This window comes from Bombus vosnesenskii, unplaced genomic scaffold, assembly GCF_011952255.1.
Source record: "Bombus vosnesenskii isolate JDL3184/JDL3185 unplaced genomic scaffold, Bvos_JDL3184-5_v1.1 scf7180000013266, whole genome shotgun sequence".
NCBI lineage: Eukaryota > Metazoa > Arthropoda > Insecta > Hymenoptera > Apidae > Bombus > Bombus vosnesenskii.
The window spans coordinates 5523783-5539491 of record NW_022882926.1 but is presented as its reverse complement, the minus strand read 5'-3'; the positions used below and the strand labels follow the sequence as shown (position 1 = coordinate 5539491).

At 39.3% G+C, this 15709-nt stretch overlaps 1 protein-coding gene across 1 annotated transcript in view; it reads right to left on the bottom strand.

The window, feature by feature from the left end:
* LOC117243625 (hydrocephalus-inducing protein-like) overlaps positions 1-15709 on the bottom strand; it is a 33166-nt gene that overhangs the window by 12266 nt on the left and 5191 nt on the right. The window contains 38 exon segments of the mRNA XM_033511268.1: positions 70-364; positions 439-696; positions 769-905; positions 1107-1206; positions 1208-1225; positions 1299-1535; positions 1670-1724; positions 1727-1798; positions 1801-1912; positions 2745-2867; positions 2961-3087; positions 3460-3560; positions 4377-4448; positions 4510-4625; positions 4686-4803; positions 4885-4965; positions 5068-5150; positions 5994-6112; positions 6228-6443; positions 6557-6746; positions 6749-7008; positions 7231-7402; positions 7585-7755; positions 8497-8996; positions 9211-9428; positions 9513-9642; positions 10760-10899; positions 10975-11231; positions 11820-11886; positions 11949-12104; positions 12808-13017; positions 13261-13457; positions 13524-13686; positions 13962-14159; positions 14226-14464; positions 14546-14727; positions 14819-14902; positions 14964-15083. Of these exon segments, the coding sequence (XP_033367159.1) occupies positions 70-364; positions 439-696; positions 769-905; positions 1107-1206; positions 1208-1225; positions 1299-1535; positions 1670-1724; positions 1727-1798; positions 1801-1912; positions 2745-2867; positions 2961-3087; positions 3460-3560; positions 4377-4448; positions 4510-4625; positions 4686-4803; positions 4885-4965; positions 5068-5150; positions 5994-6112; positions 6228-6443; positions 6557-6746; positions 6749-7008; positions 7231-7402; positions 7585-7755; positions 8497-8996; positions 9211-9428; positions 9513-9642; positions 10760-10899; positions 10975-11231; positions 11820-11886; positions 11949-12104; positions 12808-13017; positions 13261-13457; positions 13524-13686; positions 13962-14159; positions 14226-14464; positions 14546-14727; positions 14819-14902; positions 14964-15083 (6094 nt within the window).

Sequence of the window (15709 nt, the reverse complement as noted above, 5' to 3'; positions counted from 1 at the left end):
AAATACAAGATTGAACATTCGCATTTGCAAAGCGTGCATCGTTTTAAAGGACCAAGAGACGATAAGAACATCTTTGGGACAGTCGAAGTCTTGAATTCTATCAACCACGCGATTTTCTTGAAACGTCGAGTCGAGGTCCTGGAAATCGATAGTGGGCATGAACGAGTTCATGGATAACGTGACTATTTTCCCTTCTCTGTCCTCGGGAATGCTATTGTCCACCACAATAATAATCTGTTCCTCTTGGGAACCCAATGAATTGCAACAGCTGATGGCGATGCCGTCCGCTTGATCAACGTTACGGTGCCCTGTTTTCATTATCGTAATTGACCCTATTGTCAACCTCTCTGGCTCCGAATGGATTCTATACGTTCAAAGTTAATTAAGTCCTCCTGTATTTCATTATTTTGCCGGATTTCATTTATCAAAATATAGTACTTGGTCTCGGTCTTGACGCTTCTGGCAGATTTCTTCCCTTTCTTCGACGTGGTTCTTCTCTCCGCCAGGCTCGTCTTCTTGGGAAATTCTTTTGGCAAAGCTTTGGTCATGTACATGACAGAAGGATGTTTGTGCAATAGTCGAATAGAATAGTGTAACGGAAATTTTCCGATGTTCTCGATATTGAGGTACATGGTTTTCTCGGTGCACATGGCCAACGCTCCAAAGTTTACCACAGGATATGGATTGATACGAAACCTGTCGTAATTCAAAGGGGAATTCCATGGAATCCTCAATATCCAAGAGTTTTCAAGATATCGAAGAACATACCTAGTGTAATATGCAACAAGAGAAACGTTGATAGGAATCTCGGCGATTATAGTAGTTTCTTTATGAGTGTCAACCAAATGACATTTTAATATCGGGGCTTCCTTAAGCGTCAGCTCGGTCTTCGGTTTGAATATCATCTATGACAGTACAAATGAGACATACAGAAGCCAAACCGATCGAATCCATTGAGAGAAATAACTTGATCTCTCAACAAATTAAATACCGATCATTAAATTGCGAATGTTTATATTATACTTTTATGAAAAACTTAAAGGTGCAGAAAATTTACAGGACACACGTGGTCAGTGACTCGTTAAATTATATTTAAAAATACAAACTTCTACAGTTTTCTCCTGATTTGGTGAAACAGTTCCAGTGGTTGGCTCGATTTCCAGCTTCTTCTTGAAATTATCAGGTAAGTTTAATTTCGCCAATTTCTTTGTCTTCCAAGGTAATTCTACAAAAGTCATCATCTTCCTCGTCTTGTTCGTAATAATATGGGAAAGAGAAGAACGTGGAGCTGTCCTTACGCGTATTTCACCTCGTAGTCACCGCGATTTCTTATGGAGAAAGTCGTCTTCGCGGCGAAGTTCACCCTTATGTATTTCAAATCGATAGGATTCGCGTAGTTGATGTCCACTGCGACGTCGTAAGTTTCTCCAGATATTAATACGACATCGTAGAAAATGGGATCGTTGTCGTCCTCGTCTAGAAATGCCTTGAAGATTATCGCCTTCTTGCGGACCACACCGACCTGTACAAAAATTCTCTAAGAAATTCTTTCTTTCTTGTTAGATAATATTTAGAAAGTTTACTCTACGTTTAAAAAATGTTCTCTAAGTTACTCGACACGATATTTAACTAACTTTCAATTCGTCGAAATCAAAGAAACATATGTTACCGTGGTAGCGTGCGATAACAAAACTCAATCTTTTGCTCGCTGCGAGTCTCTATCACCCATGAAAAGGCGTGAACGTTATCTGTGGATCAGCAGGCTCTTCGGCTTCCAAATACCAAAAGAACGGAACCGAGTTTTATTTCTGATAGTCAGTGTTCGATATTCTATTCGATAGAGCAGTATGCGACCGAAGGACAACTCTTTCTCATCCAGTTCGATGTCCAACACGGTACCTTTGCTTTGCAACTGAATTTGTTGCGAAATTATAACGATTAAAAGATTTCGGACCACGAGATGTAAAATAATGGAAGAGCCAATTTTACTATCGACAATGATTCTAGAAAATAAATTGAATGGCGTCATCGCGTTCCATCACACATAGGTAATATGTTTTTAAAGAAAAATTAATTGCAGTTCAATTTATTGTAATTTTCTAATTAAAATACATCTTCTAAAAAATAAATGTCAAAATATCTCTGACCGATATGTATATTAAGTATACGAACGAATAATCCAGATTATTCAGTGAAGTTCAAAACTGCTTTCTATAACTTCAAAATCTATTAAACAAGATCCAATCGTCAGGCCACTGACAAAGGAGGAAATTTGCGAGGGAAATTGCTGTGTGACAACGCTAGGCCACAAACTGCTTCTACGACAAAAGACATCAATGTGTCTTGGTTAGTACATCTTGCAGCAGCCATTACTGGACATTACTCCTTCCAATTATCATCTGTTCCAATCGATGTGACGCGTCTTATCCGACACGCACTTCCAATTAGTGGATTAGATACAAAAATGACTTGACGATTGGAGCTTGTCTAAAGACGCAGCATTTTGCCATGATGGAAGTCACCACTTGCCCCATAGATTGGCTTAAAAATAGAGAAATCAACGACGAACACTTCGATTGAACAACTTGCTGTATCGTTTCTTAGCTAAACGTTAACTTTCCTTAAAAATTTGGACTATTCATCCGTACACCTAGTATTTATTTATAAGTTTTCTTTTCACAAAAGCTCTTCAATTCGTCCATTAAAAATACCAGTATCCTTCAAAAGTCTATTTCTACAGTTACCTCGATCACTTCGACTTTCGGATTGTTCGTCACGCACAAGAACAACTTTCCCGTGATAATTCCTAGTCTGGTAGCGATGGCCGACAAGATCAGAGTCGCGCAGTTACTCCGCTGCGTAGATTTCTGTTCTCGTTAGCAAGTGAATCGTTCGATTTTGCGAGACGCGGACTACTACTACGAAATAATTAAACAGCGTGTCGTTAGCCGATAACGTACAGCGATAAGGAGCTGCTGGGGCTGAACGAAGAAGCACTGGGAATCGTTTTCCGTCAGTGAGACGCGAACCTCCACCTCCACCTCGGAAATGTTGCAAAACTTCAGCCGAGCCTCTCGACGATGCGGCCTGCAAACAGATAAGTCGATGTAACTTGCGAATTCGCCAACTGAAAATGGAAGGAACGCGCTCGATTCTCTTGATAATAGAGGAAATCGTTTCGTTTCTTTAACAGAGGCAATCGGTTTCTGTTGCATTTCTCATTCTACCAGTCGAGTGCACGCGCATCATTGCACTAACGAAAGGACTATGGTCCTACAGACGTAGTACTCTTAGAAATATTCATCTTTTTCCTCTGATATTTCTTTCTAATTACACTGAGAACATAATTGCGAAGATAGTTATAGATTCTTCTAAAAGTTATAGGAATTGTCGGAGCAACTCCGACACTTTGTATAATTGTGTAATTAATGCATTAAAATGTTTAAAGCGAAGAAATACCTTCTGTCTTTACGGAGAACCAGCTGAGATCCAAAATCGTACAACTCTTTGTCGTAAAAGTACGTAGAACTCTCTGCCTCGTTCAATTTAGCATCTGCAGTCTACAATACGTTTACGAAGGGATTAACCAAATATACCTGAATTGTTTCTAACGATTCAAAATGATATTATCTTTCCCTTATTTGGCTCTTTAATGAAATATTAATCGAGGAACTTTCTGAAAAAATTTTTATTTCTTCTCTAAGTATGAAAAGAACAAATTTCTTTGAAAGACATTTCTACCATGTAGTTGAAACATAGTTAATATTAAAAAGCTAAAACTTCCAACCCAATGAACTCTTGCTACCTACTATGTATCCATGGGTTCCTGTTCCAGGAAGCTATTCAAATATTACTTAGTAAAGCAAAACAATAAAGTAGAACAAATAGTAAAACAAAAAAGTAATCATCCTTCCGGAAAGTTGTTAAATATGTTTCCAAAAATCGGAAGATAAAATTATCTGCATGAATTCCTGCAGCTAGTTCGAGCATATAGAGATAGAGAATTAGTAATTAGTACCTTCGCAAAAATCGTTTTAGGATTCATGTCCAGCCTCGGTATATCGGCTACACCGGTAACATTCCACTTCGTGTGACGTAATTTCCATCAAACGCACACGTCCCCATAACCCCGACTCCCTTGGAAGCGAATGAACCTCTGGCTGCTCGGCAGTAAAATCCATCGTGGCTTCAAGGACTCTTCCCGAATCGTTTCCAGAAATGACGCGTTGTTCGTGTCCTTGCTTCCAATCGTCGATGCGTTCACAGAACGATTTTCCGCTCTGCTCAATGATTTTTGTTCCTCCGTTTTGCTCGTTTTACGTCCACGTCTTCTACGATTTCTTTTAGCGATACTGTAATTCTCTTGCATCGCTCACCTCGCTCACTGCGTTTGACTCGTTCACGGAGAAGATTTCCGGCATCGATGTCAGAAACCAATCGATAGACGTCTGAATAATAATTCATTTATTCGCGAATCTTTATTATTGGAAATATCGGTATAGGAATTACAGTGAGATTCAAGAGCGTACCGCCGAGAATTCTTTTAGCTCGTTTTTCTACGCTTTTCCACCTGAGGACGGAATAAAGTTTGGGTCGAAGATCTGGTACTGGTATAATCTCGACGGCTACAAAAGATACGTGCATATTGTATATTTAAGAAGACAGATTGTTATTATTCAACTTACGGAGAGCAGATTTTGCCAATAGGTTCTCGTTCATTTGAGCGACAACTAGATCGTACATTGTGTCTTGCCAAGGATCGCTGGATCTTACGTACCATATGTGAAAATTGTTTGCAGGCACCTAATTTTTACATTTCTTGTATAATTTTCTACGAATTATATCGTTTGTACAAAGTATAGTATCGTTTCTTTTATACGTCACCTCTTGGACTGTATCTAAAGGAGATACATCTTTGGATCTAGCGCTTCTTGATGCTTTAGACTTCGTCGTAGAAGCTGTTTCCTACAGACGAAATAATAAGGTCGTCATCGATACTCAAGAGGAATTAGCAAGGACGAAAATAAAATTACTATCGTCTTTTATGGGATCCCAATTACGAATCACAGCCTCGATCGACGAGAGATCCTTGTAATATCGATCCATAGTGGCTGTAATTTCTTTCACCTCGCTCGATACAGATTCTTTCCCTGCAGAATAAGAAACACGTGGTCATATAAATTACGACCGTTGTTCTTAGTTCTTTACTTTAGTAGACCCACTTCGTTTCGAGCTGTCTCCACTTCTCGTTGCTTTGCTTGTCCCTCGTTTACTGGAAGCTGGCCTCGAGTTACTGGCTGCTGTCGAGTGTCTCGTCGACTTTGCGTTCCGCTTCTTCTTGGTTGTCTTCAAGCTTGAAACGTAGCTACGATCCTCCTGCGAAACAGTCATAATTTTCATGTAAATTTACAATCGAATTCAAACCTTGCAATCTCGCAGAGAACCTTCGAAACTTTCTAATTAATGGAAAGAGCTTCCGCGGCTTTCGGATTTAACCGCAGCTGATGCTAAACTTCCATTCGCTCTGAAACTGTTTGAAAGATCGCGTTCGTTCGAAAATTTTTCATTCGATAGATTCTCATAAATTAATACATTCACCCTTTAAATACATCTGCCGCCAATAGACAGTGGATAGACAGTGTAAGAAATACAAACTAAAGATATACAAGAAATTTAATACGCGTACGTAAATGTCTTTAAAATTGTACGATGGAAGAATAATAGGAAGATGTTAAGGAAATCCTTGGAATTTCTTTTTAATAACTACGATATCGAAGAAAAGGATTCAACGATGTAAATCGTTTGAGAAAAAGTTAACAATGAAATATTCCATTAATGCTATGTTAATCCTTAATGGGTTGCCAACACAGATCGGATTCTACAGATCAAACGATCAAACCTTTTTCTTTGTACGTTCCATCATTCTTTCGATGAATCGAGCTCGCCTACGCGATGCTTCCGCCCTTTTAAGAGGTAGAATCGCGTCCAGATACATCTTCTTATCCTCGTCGGGAAGTTGATCGTATTCGGACGACGACATCTCGTCGATGTCCTGGATCTTCTGATTGGGATCGGTCGCTTTCATCGCTGCAAAGATGAAAAGCTCGGTTTCCTGTGCCGTTGGCAATTCTATTTCACGTGCAATTTCTCATAGTGAAGGATCGAACAACTTTTTATTTCGAAGCTATCTCACGTTTTCTTTCATTTTTTATCTTCTTATAAATTGCCTACTTTGCCTTTTAATTTTACCTATTTCCTTTTGAAGTTGCTCAACCCTTGTGTCGTAGCAAGCCATCGAATTAAGAAAAGTAACGAATAGAAGATACTCGATATTGCCGACGATTCGTAACAAGGAAAGCAAAGCTTCGAGCGTGTTATTTCGCAGGAAATTGCACTCCAAGCTCTGTACAACGAAACCTCGCTTGAAATCCTCCATGGATAATCTATAAACCATTCGTTTCGTTATAAATTGAGGCAACTGGTTACAGATCGATCGATTTTTAATCCATAGAAAGATCCATAGAAAAAAAAAAGGAGATTCAAGTAACAAAGAAACCTTTCTTCAAGAGCTTCAGCTATTAATTCGGAAGTAATCCCAAGAAACGAATCCTTCTTTTTCCTTAGACTTCTATCACCTCTGTCTCTGGGCGAGTCATTGATATCACGGTGATCAACTATTTTCTGCAGTAACAAAATAGCTTGTATCTTATATTCGTATCTACTCAAAGCATCCAACATTTCCAGTTCTCGTTGGTTGGAATTTTATCCAGCTCTACCAGCGGATCAGGATCTGCATAAAGTCGAAGGATCGTTTCTCTCTGCGCGTCTGAACTTTGTATTTTAGCAGATTTCGACGTTTTCAATTTCTTCGGGGTTTTAGACGATCCTCCTGTCCTGGACGATTTCTCCTTCGGCGAACTTCTCCTTTTACTCGAAGTTCTTGTTCTTCTAGTTGATTCTGATCCGACCTCGTTGCTTTCACCAGCGTCTTGGCTGATCAAACGCTGTCTGATAAACAATGAAATATTAACTCATTAACAAAAATGAAAAACTCGAACAAAGGGAAAAGCGATTATGCAGACTCCTGTATTTATAATTAACCAAAGAAAGCAAACGCGAAGAAAGACTTTTGTCACATCTTCCGAATAAGTAATAGTATCTTATTTTGCATATTTGTTACTTATAATTTATTATTTATTAATAATTACTTTCAAGTATCGTGGATCTTACTTTTGTTTCACAAAAGCCTCCGAGTAAGTCTCATAAGCATCGTCGATGATCTGTCGAAGTTGAATCGAGCACGGACTTCCGGAAAGCGCAGTAACTTCCGTGATCGCCTTATCGATGCTAAGAACTGGAATTTCTAAGACTCTGGCGCTCCGGCACGCAACCTCTTGATACTCTGAACAATACAAATTACGTACCATCGATTAAGAAGATATCGAACAATGACTAATTACGTGTCCGAAGAGATTATATCATCGTTAGTGGCATGGATTAAGCTTTGCAACAAAGTAGATCGTGGAAACTGGAGTTGGTGTGGGATTCGTGAATAGCGAAGATGTACGTGTTACAATGGAGTACCGGTGAAAGGAGCTCCATGGAAAATAACGCAGACTCTTTTCTCAGGCTTCGAGGGATCCGGAAGATTGTTCGACACGTCGGATTTTCGCTGGATATTCTCGAAAAGTTCCTTCACCGGGTCTTTCATTCTACTTTGGAAATCTGAACTCTTATAAAGGCCGTCTATGTAACCTGGCAATATGAAAACTTATTGTTGTTAGAGTTTAAGTGGCAAACACTGTACATTGCCATTCGAAGGTATTCAAATATTACGTCATGCCATAAGTTCGTGCCGACTTTTGTGTATACATTTCATGTGTCGATTTATAAACATACGGCGATAAGGGACCAATGCACTTGAGCTTAGCTGATCGAGAACAGGCTGGAGCAGATTTTCGTGGGTATAAGATCGTAATATAGCGAACACAGTGACTTCTAACAGTAAAAAATCATGAGTGAAATGCGTATCCATTTTCGACATCTCATGTTATATGAATTTCGGAAAGGAAGTTCTGTAACAATCGCCACGAAAAACATATGTGCTGTTTACGGAGAAACTGCGCTTTCATCTCGCACCTGTAGAAAGTGGTTCCAACGTTTTAGAGCTAGGAATTTCTGTTTAGAAGACGAGGAACGCTCCGGAGGTCTGTCCTCCTCAGACAGACGAAGATAAAATTCGGAATCTTGTTGAAAAATCACAAAGTGTGACAGTTCAAGAGATGTCAAATGTTCTGAAAATACCTAAGACAACGATTCATGGGTGTTTAAAAAAAATAACATATATAACCGCTCGAAAAACGGCACGAACTTATGGGATGACCTAATATTTTCGTATTTCTGACAGCATATATTTTGATCGCAAAATTTCGAACAATGGTCAGTTTATGTCAATTCCGACATATCGTTACGAAAAGAAATGACACAAGGACTTACAGAAAAGCATGTGTTGGATTTCTTCGGGATCTCTCGTGGGTAGAGGAATGGATTCCAGTAGAGTTTCGTTCAAAATTGAAAAGTCCGGACAGTCTTTTCTACCCGAATCCGTGCTAGACAAGTCACTGACAACTTCGTTTCTTCTCCCGCGACGACTAGATTCACGAACGCTGCTTTTCCTCGCCGTAGATTGCTGAATAGATCTTCCGCGTTTTCTCGTTTTCCTCTTCAATACGCTCGACCTGGTCATCCTCTCTCTCTTCTTCCCCGTGTCTCCTTCGTGACTCCTTCTCTCAAGCTGAACTTCTTCCTCGAATAGTTCTTCTTCGTTTAACTTCTCCATAATTAACGCCTGGGCCATCTCGTTGATTATGTCTCTGTAAAATTTCGTTAATTGCCAGGGTATCGATTCACCAGGCTTTCTGGGTGGCAGCAGTATTTCCTTCGCTTTGTAGTAATACAACAGAGCTTTCGTTATATGATCCTCCATCTGGAAAACACTGGACCAACGTCGTTTATCGAGAAAGCGATATCTAGCAACGTCGTTTATTAAGAGGTAGATATGAGTCACTCAGATATCAAACTGATCAACTCTCATCTCAATTGTCTGTCTCAACACAATTTTTATACGTTTTTGATTTCATTGCTTGGATTATTTCTAGTATATAGAATTAACCGGTGTAACTTCTGAGCAACTCATAAGCGTATCTTTACTCGTCCAAATGATGCCAGAAGAACTCCACAGGATAATTGCAAGTATTCTCGATCGTGAAAACTACTTCTTGAATATTCGTATACGGAATAGTGGGCAGAAATTGAATAGTCGGTTCGATTATGTTCAATCTTTTTTCAATTCCACGACCAGTTATAGCGACTATCTGCGTTTCAGGGCTCATTTTTACGATAATCTTTAACCTCGTCTCTATATAGCACTGGAACGATTAACCCTTCGAAAGAATTTCTTAACAGAGAGCTTAACAGAGAGCTCTTACCGTTTTCCGAGGTTTGAAATATACCCGGACAATTTCGAAATGACCAGGTGGACAGTAATTTGTATCATATTCCACGTAAAATGGATAATCGTCGTGTTGCTTCTTACGATGAACGTCCGATAGCCTCGCCTCCCACTCGCAATCGACTAATCCGCTGGGAAATGATTTTAGGTGAAAGATAAAATGAGTTTGACGAAAGTCGAGTATACAAGGATATCAAAGGACGGACAGGAAGATTAAATTGACGTTAAAAATATCGGACCAAAACAGAATATTCAAGACGACCATTGCGTACGAGTATGTTTGCATTTTCTTCCATCCATTTTATATTACTTTGTTTCCGTGTGCGCCAGATGAAAGTGGAAGATAGCAAATAGGTCGACTTTAATTAAGATTCTATTTGAACGAATTTGGAGAAAAATGACTCGCACGCAATGGTGGTTCGCGATTCTCAAAGAAACCGCAAACGCCTGACTCGTTACGCGTTGCAACAACCGTCGTTGTGAGAACGAGCTTTTTCAGAGAATGGAAGGGTGAAAAATTTCGTATAAGAGGACCGCGTGTTTGCGGTTAAAAGCGGATAGGCAAGAAGTTCAGTTCGCAAAGCAGCACGATCATTTCTAGTGGAATATACAGCGGCAAGAAATTTTGCGGGTAGCATTCTGACAAAATGAAATTCGTAAAGTATTATTGCCTGTTTAAATATGGTAGGATGATCCTCGCGTTTCGACCATGTTTTGTTAAATAATTTTCTCATATTTGTCCGATAGAATTTATACGACAAGAGACAAATGAAACTTTTACGATAACAAGCGTGTAAGAGAGAAATAATCGTCGGAAACAACAGTCGACGAAAAGTAAAGAAGCAAGAAAGATAAAAGCAGAATAAGAAAAAGGTTGATGGTTACGCCGATGCGAAACAGAAGAAAACCGATTGCAGTCAGTCTTTACGCCAATGGTTCTCGCGAACACGAAGGAACAAGGGCTTTTCGCCGACGACGCGGCCAGGAAAAAGCTGCCCACGTTCTCATGTGCTACACACTACTGAGTCAGCAGTTTTTTGTTGCTTCTAGTACTCGCGCAGGAATTTATATGGGTCACTCGGCCGAACTCCATTCATTTTCGATATTTTCGTGCGCGAATCGTACTACTAGTCGATCCAAGTAGAATAGTCCGATCTGGGTCGGACAAAGACCGAATTAAATAGCTCGTCCCGTTCTACGCATTGACTCTATTATTGTCTAAGTTGCGATAAAAGAATAATTTATTACTCGTTCTTGATCAAAATATGGAGAACCAAACATTCTCCAACAACAACGTCCTGGAAGTCCAGAAACTTAGTATTGACGGTGACGTACGGATAAGTTACTATTCCCTTTATAGTGACAGGAATCGTGCATCCATATAATACCTGCATGGAATCGTAAATAGAATTTCATCTGCCAAGCTCGTGAATTCTCTTCGTTTTCGTCTGGACAAAGATTACCTCTATGTAAATCATATGTTTCACTTCTGTGCTTTTCTCTGAAAATCTTTCTCGTGTAGGGTGCCAGGTCACTTGAAGAATAGCAGAATCGCCGACCAACAGCTTGGAATGCTTTCTGAAGTGTACTATGATGCCAGATCTTCCTGGGTGGTCTTTCTTGTTCTCCATTTTCATTCTCATTTCCACGTTCCATGGGCCGTAATTAATTACATTGGCCGAGTAGTGAACAGTACGTTCGACGATCACGTGTTTCATATCTTGAAAGAGAATAAAGTTATTCAGTTTAATGATAATAATCTGTTATTATTCACGACAATGATATTTGATAATTGCCTGTGAATTTGAATAAATTTGCGAAGAAGAAACGGCAGAATTTGCAATCGTTCGCAGGCTGCATAATGCAGAGCGAATAATATAAACGCACAATTACGTTCGAGGCAATAAAAGGAAAGGTTACGAGGAGCAAGACATACCAATAACGTGCTCGGATGAAAAAAGTTGAGGAATTGGCTCGTTCCTGCGAGTCGTAGCATGCTGCATTAAAATGTATGAATTTGCATCGACGAACTTCCTTGCCAACCACCTTTCTATCGCCATGTCGATGTCCATCGTTCGTGGAAACGTCTCGTCGTACGGAATAATACACCATTCCTCGGCTCGAAGGAAAGTACAGTGTGTTAATACGAAACGAACCATATAGAATACTTAATGTTTGCCTACTGTCATTCTTGTTCACGAGTCGGTGAAATATTCATTCACTCTAAATACAATAGGACTCTGCGCGGCTACTCAGCTTTATAATAAATTTATCGTTCCTTAAATATCCTGACAATATTGAAACTTACCGGCTAACATCTCCATGTCCGTTTCGAGTAAATCGTTAATCTTCTTGACAACGATGTTCCCTATTTTCTGTCACATACAATCCATCAATGTTTATGTAAAACGTTGGAAACATCGTCGATTTGTCTTACGTTAACTATGAAATCCTCGGTCAACGATTGGATAGCAGAATATTCTAGCTCGATGGAATGATATTGATGCATTTTTCCTCGAGGAATGCACAGGTAAACTTGTGGAAAAGCACCATAAGCGATCACTTCGATCGTGACGGGCATCAAGTGACCAATCTAAGGATTTTTTTAATAAAAATGCAAATGCATGCCTCCTTATAGAGTTTACGAGCCCCTTATTAACAAATCTTCGAATAACAAAGAACTCAATGGAATCGTCAAGCGTATTACCGATTTAAAAAGGGTTTAGTCGTACTTCTAACTGAAATCGATGACCGATAGGACCGAGCATCGTTGGCAGATGATCCACGTGAAACTCCACGACCGATTCAGCGTCCACAAAGCCACCATCCGGTTGGATTTTCAATGGATATATATCGAATCGATCGATCGCCTCGTTGGAAGCCACCTCCGTGACTTTTATTTCGTAATCGAACGCTATCGTACAGAGATTCCTCAAGACAAAGCTGCTACGAGAATATTCCAGAAACAACTGTAACATGTTTTACAATTTCGTGAAATTGTATGACGATCTATATTGATCATGAATTACAAACGTTCGTAATTTATACAACTGACAAAGCTTTCATTTGTCGCGAGTAATATTTTAGTACCAACCCTTAACGATTGTCATGGCTAAAATTTCGTCCTACAATAAATTCTGTACTAATATTATCGTCCTGTAATTTATAATATCTTAGCATAGAAGTAAGGATCCGGCGAATATCATAAATCTCAAAAATAATTGTATAAGAGAAATGTCGAATAACGTTCTACGATTAAGTGGATATTTTCATTAGACAGTAAGATGTATGAATACCTGTTGACCAAAATCGATAACATTCGTGTCAATCGCGTATCGAATAGCGTCTGCGCGAGCGAGTAGATGAATCCGCTCGGTGGGTCCACGGAAAATTTCACACACGATGATGGCTTTTATTCGAAGCCGTTCGAAACCGTGAAATCCTACGTGTACTCGTTGCACAGAATACGGAAGCACCGTGCCCTCGTTTGGAACGATCTTCAGAACCTGGAAAGATATTTCATACGTGGATGTTGTCATAAAACAGAACGTTATATTTCCTCGTGAAAAGCAAATATCGGGCTTAAACTGCTTTGAAAGAAAATCTTTACTGGATTTGAAAAGAGAGCTCTATCTACCATATCTAATGTATCCGTTCCTTTAAAAATTCTTCCCTCTGTCTACTAATATTATTTTACTTTTAATCGTTATAATTTTATTTAGTATCATTAGAATTTTATTTCTATTAACTTCGTTGATATAGTCATTCCTCGGAGGATCGGTCCGCATGCTCTCTAACACAACCAGATCTTCGTCTGTCTTAAAATATGATCCAACAATCGGCATTAGGAAGTTTCTTATTTCCTCTGCAGATACCAAACAATCGTCTATTTCAGAAATTTTCTCCGTAAGAGGAACTTCCGAGCTCTGGTTCTCTGAAATGGGCGCTGCAACAAAATTCCGCTAGTTTTTACAGGAAGATCTGAGAGAACATTAATTGAAACAAGAAATACAATTCGTAGGTGGCGGTATCGTGTCTAATGGCCCGTCTCCGACTCCGTCTTGCTTGTCACTCGTGTAAATGTCTTCGTGTATCTCGTCCGCTACCTCGACCTCTTGCGTCTCGGCTGTATCCGCCTCTAATTTTGCTTTGCGCGATGAACATCCAGAACACTCCTTTAAGTGCATAATAATTATGAAGATTCAACGTAAAGTACTAAATCAAAATGTCTCGTTTTTATCAATTAATACAGAAATATACTTGATATTATTCTAATTTCTTTTAAATTGCATACTCGATTTAAAGATTATCATTAATTCGAAAGAATTAATATCATGTATGACCATCTTTGGTTCTTTCGACGATTTTATCAAATAAATATTCGATAATTGAAATTTCTTCGAGTAGTTGTTTCCTACAAATCAAAATGTAGTTTCATTTTCAAACTCACCGGCACGACGTCCGAATCGCGTTGTATATCGATGGAATCTGCGAGCCACAGGAATTTATATACAACCGATACTGGTCCGTTATTGGTTAACGTTAATATTTCCTCGGCGCTTGTGCCCAGCTCGCAGTTAATTACAAAATCACTAGGCTGTATGTCGAGGTTTGGAAAATTCACGTAACCCTTACACGTGATTTTATCCTAAAAGCAATTCTTCCAAACCATGAAACAATATCAAATAACCCTCGGGAACACCAAAAAATTTACCTGATTGGGATGCTCCTGATATTCCAGTCGAAGTACGCCGGAATAATTTTTCGAGTAACGATCCTCGGTATCGTCATTGAAGGAAAAGAAAACGCGAATTTTCGTCGTACCTCCGTCGATCAGGACAATCTGCATACTTTGCACGTGTTCTTCGGTAGAGGTTATCAAATGAAATGGTTCTTTCACCGAGAGCTGAACGTTAAGGTCCAGCTTCGATTGATTGGTCACCAATAATTCGTCTAAACGAATAATCACGACGATCAGAAAATTCAGACGTCAACAGATCGTCTTCGCGTTTACGTGTTTCACGTGCAAGATACCTGTTTGCTGTAATTTGTCTTCCTCGGGGCACACGTCCACCCGAAACGTTAGCCTCCTTTTACTAAATAGAATCTGTGGTTCTGTCAACGTAACCGTGAAAGACGACGTGCCGATCAATTCACGTTTCCCTATACCGTGAAATTGACCGAAAACGTTCCATTTTTCTACCACGCACTCGTTTCTACGTTAACAGTTATGTTATATTTCAGTTTGATCGTGAGAAATTCTATTTCCGTTCAATCATTGCGTGACCGTTTTGCCATTCTACTCACGCTTTCCAGAACAACTTGCAATAGACATGTCTCGTTTCCCCCGGTGGAATATTGACGATCGAAGGATGTAGTTGAAACTTCGTGCTGCGTTTAAAGAAATTTATACAACATTTATACAATGGGAACGGTCAAATTTTCTCCTTACGTGTGCGACATTTGCATTTGACCTCGTCGAAATCGTACTTCTGGTTCGGTTATCCAGATCATTTGATAGTCATGAGTCCCCTTGTTCGTCAGAGTTATTGTTCGATCTATTTGCTGATGGCTAAACAAGTACAAGCATACATTATTTATATTACATTAAGCTGATAGGAAAGTTCTATTGCTTTCGCTGCTCGAAAAACAGAAATATACAGGGTGGTTGGTAACTGGTGGTACAAGCGGAAAGGGGGTGATTCTACGCGAAAAAAGAAGTTGAAAATATAGAATACAAATTTTTCGTTTGAGGCTTTGTTTCCGAGAACGTTACGTTATAACGAACCTTACTGTAGATCGTTGTCTTGATGGAAAAATTAAAAAAAAAATTTTTTTCTATATTTTCGACTTCTTTTTTCGCGTAGAATCATCCCCTTTCCGCTTGTACCACCAGTTACCAACCACCCTGTATATCGTCTCCGACAAAGACGTTTCCACAAAATGCAAGCACTAAAATTATGCTTCGTCATACAAGAATTTATCGGTCGAATCGATAATAATTAACTCCTCCGATAATATTACCTTCCTCTTTCTATAAATCGTCTGTCGATAGTCTAAATATACAGAGTGTTGCCATTTTAAACGCCAAAACTTCTGCACCGTGTAGGAGATCGATAAACTAAGAAAGTAAGTCCTTTGGAGAGTTGTTTGTTCTTGCTCCACTGTGGAAAAAATTGCAGGAAAAAAACAAAAAGA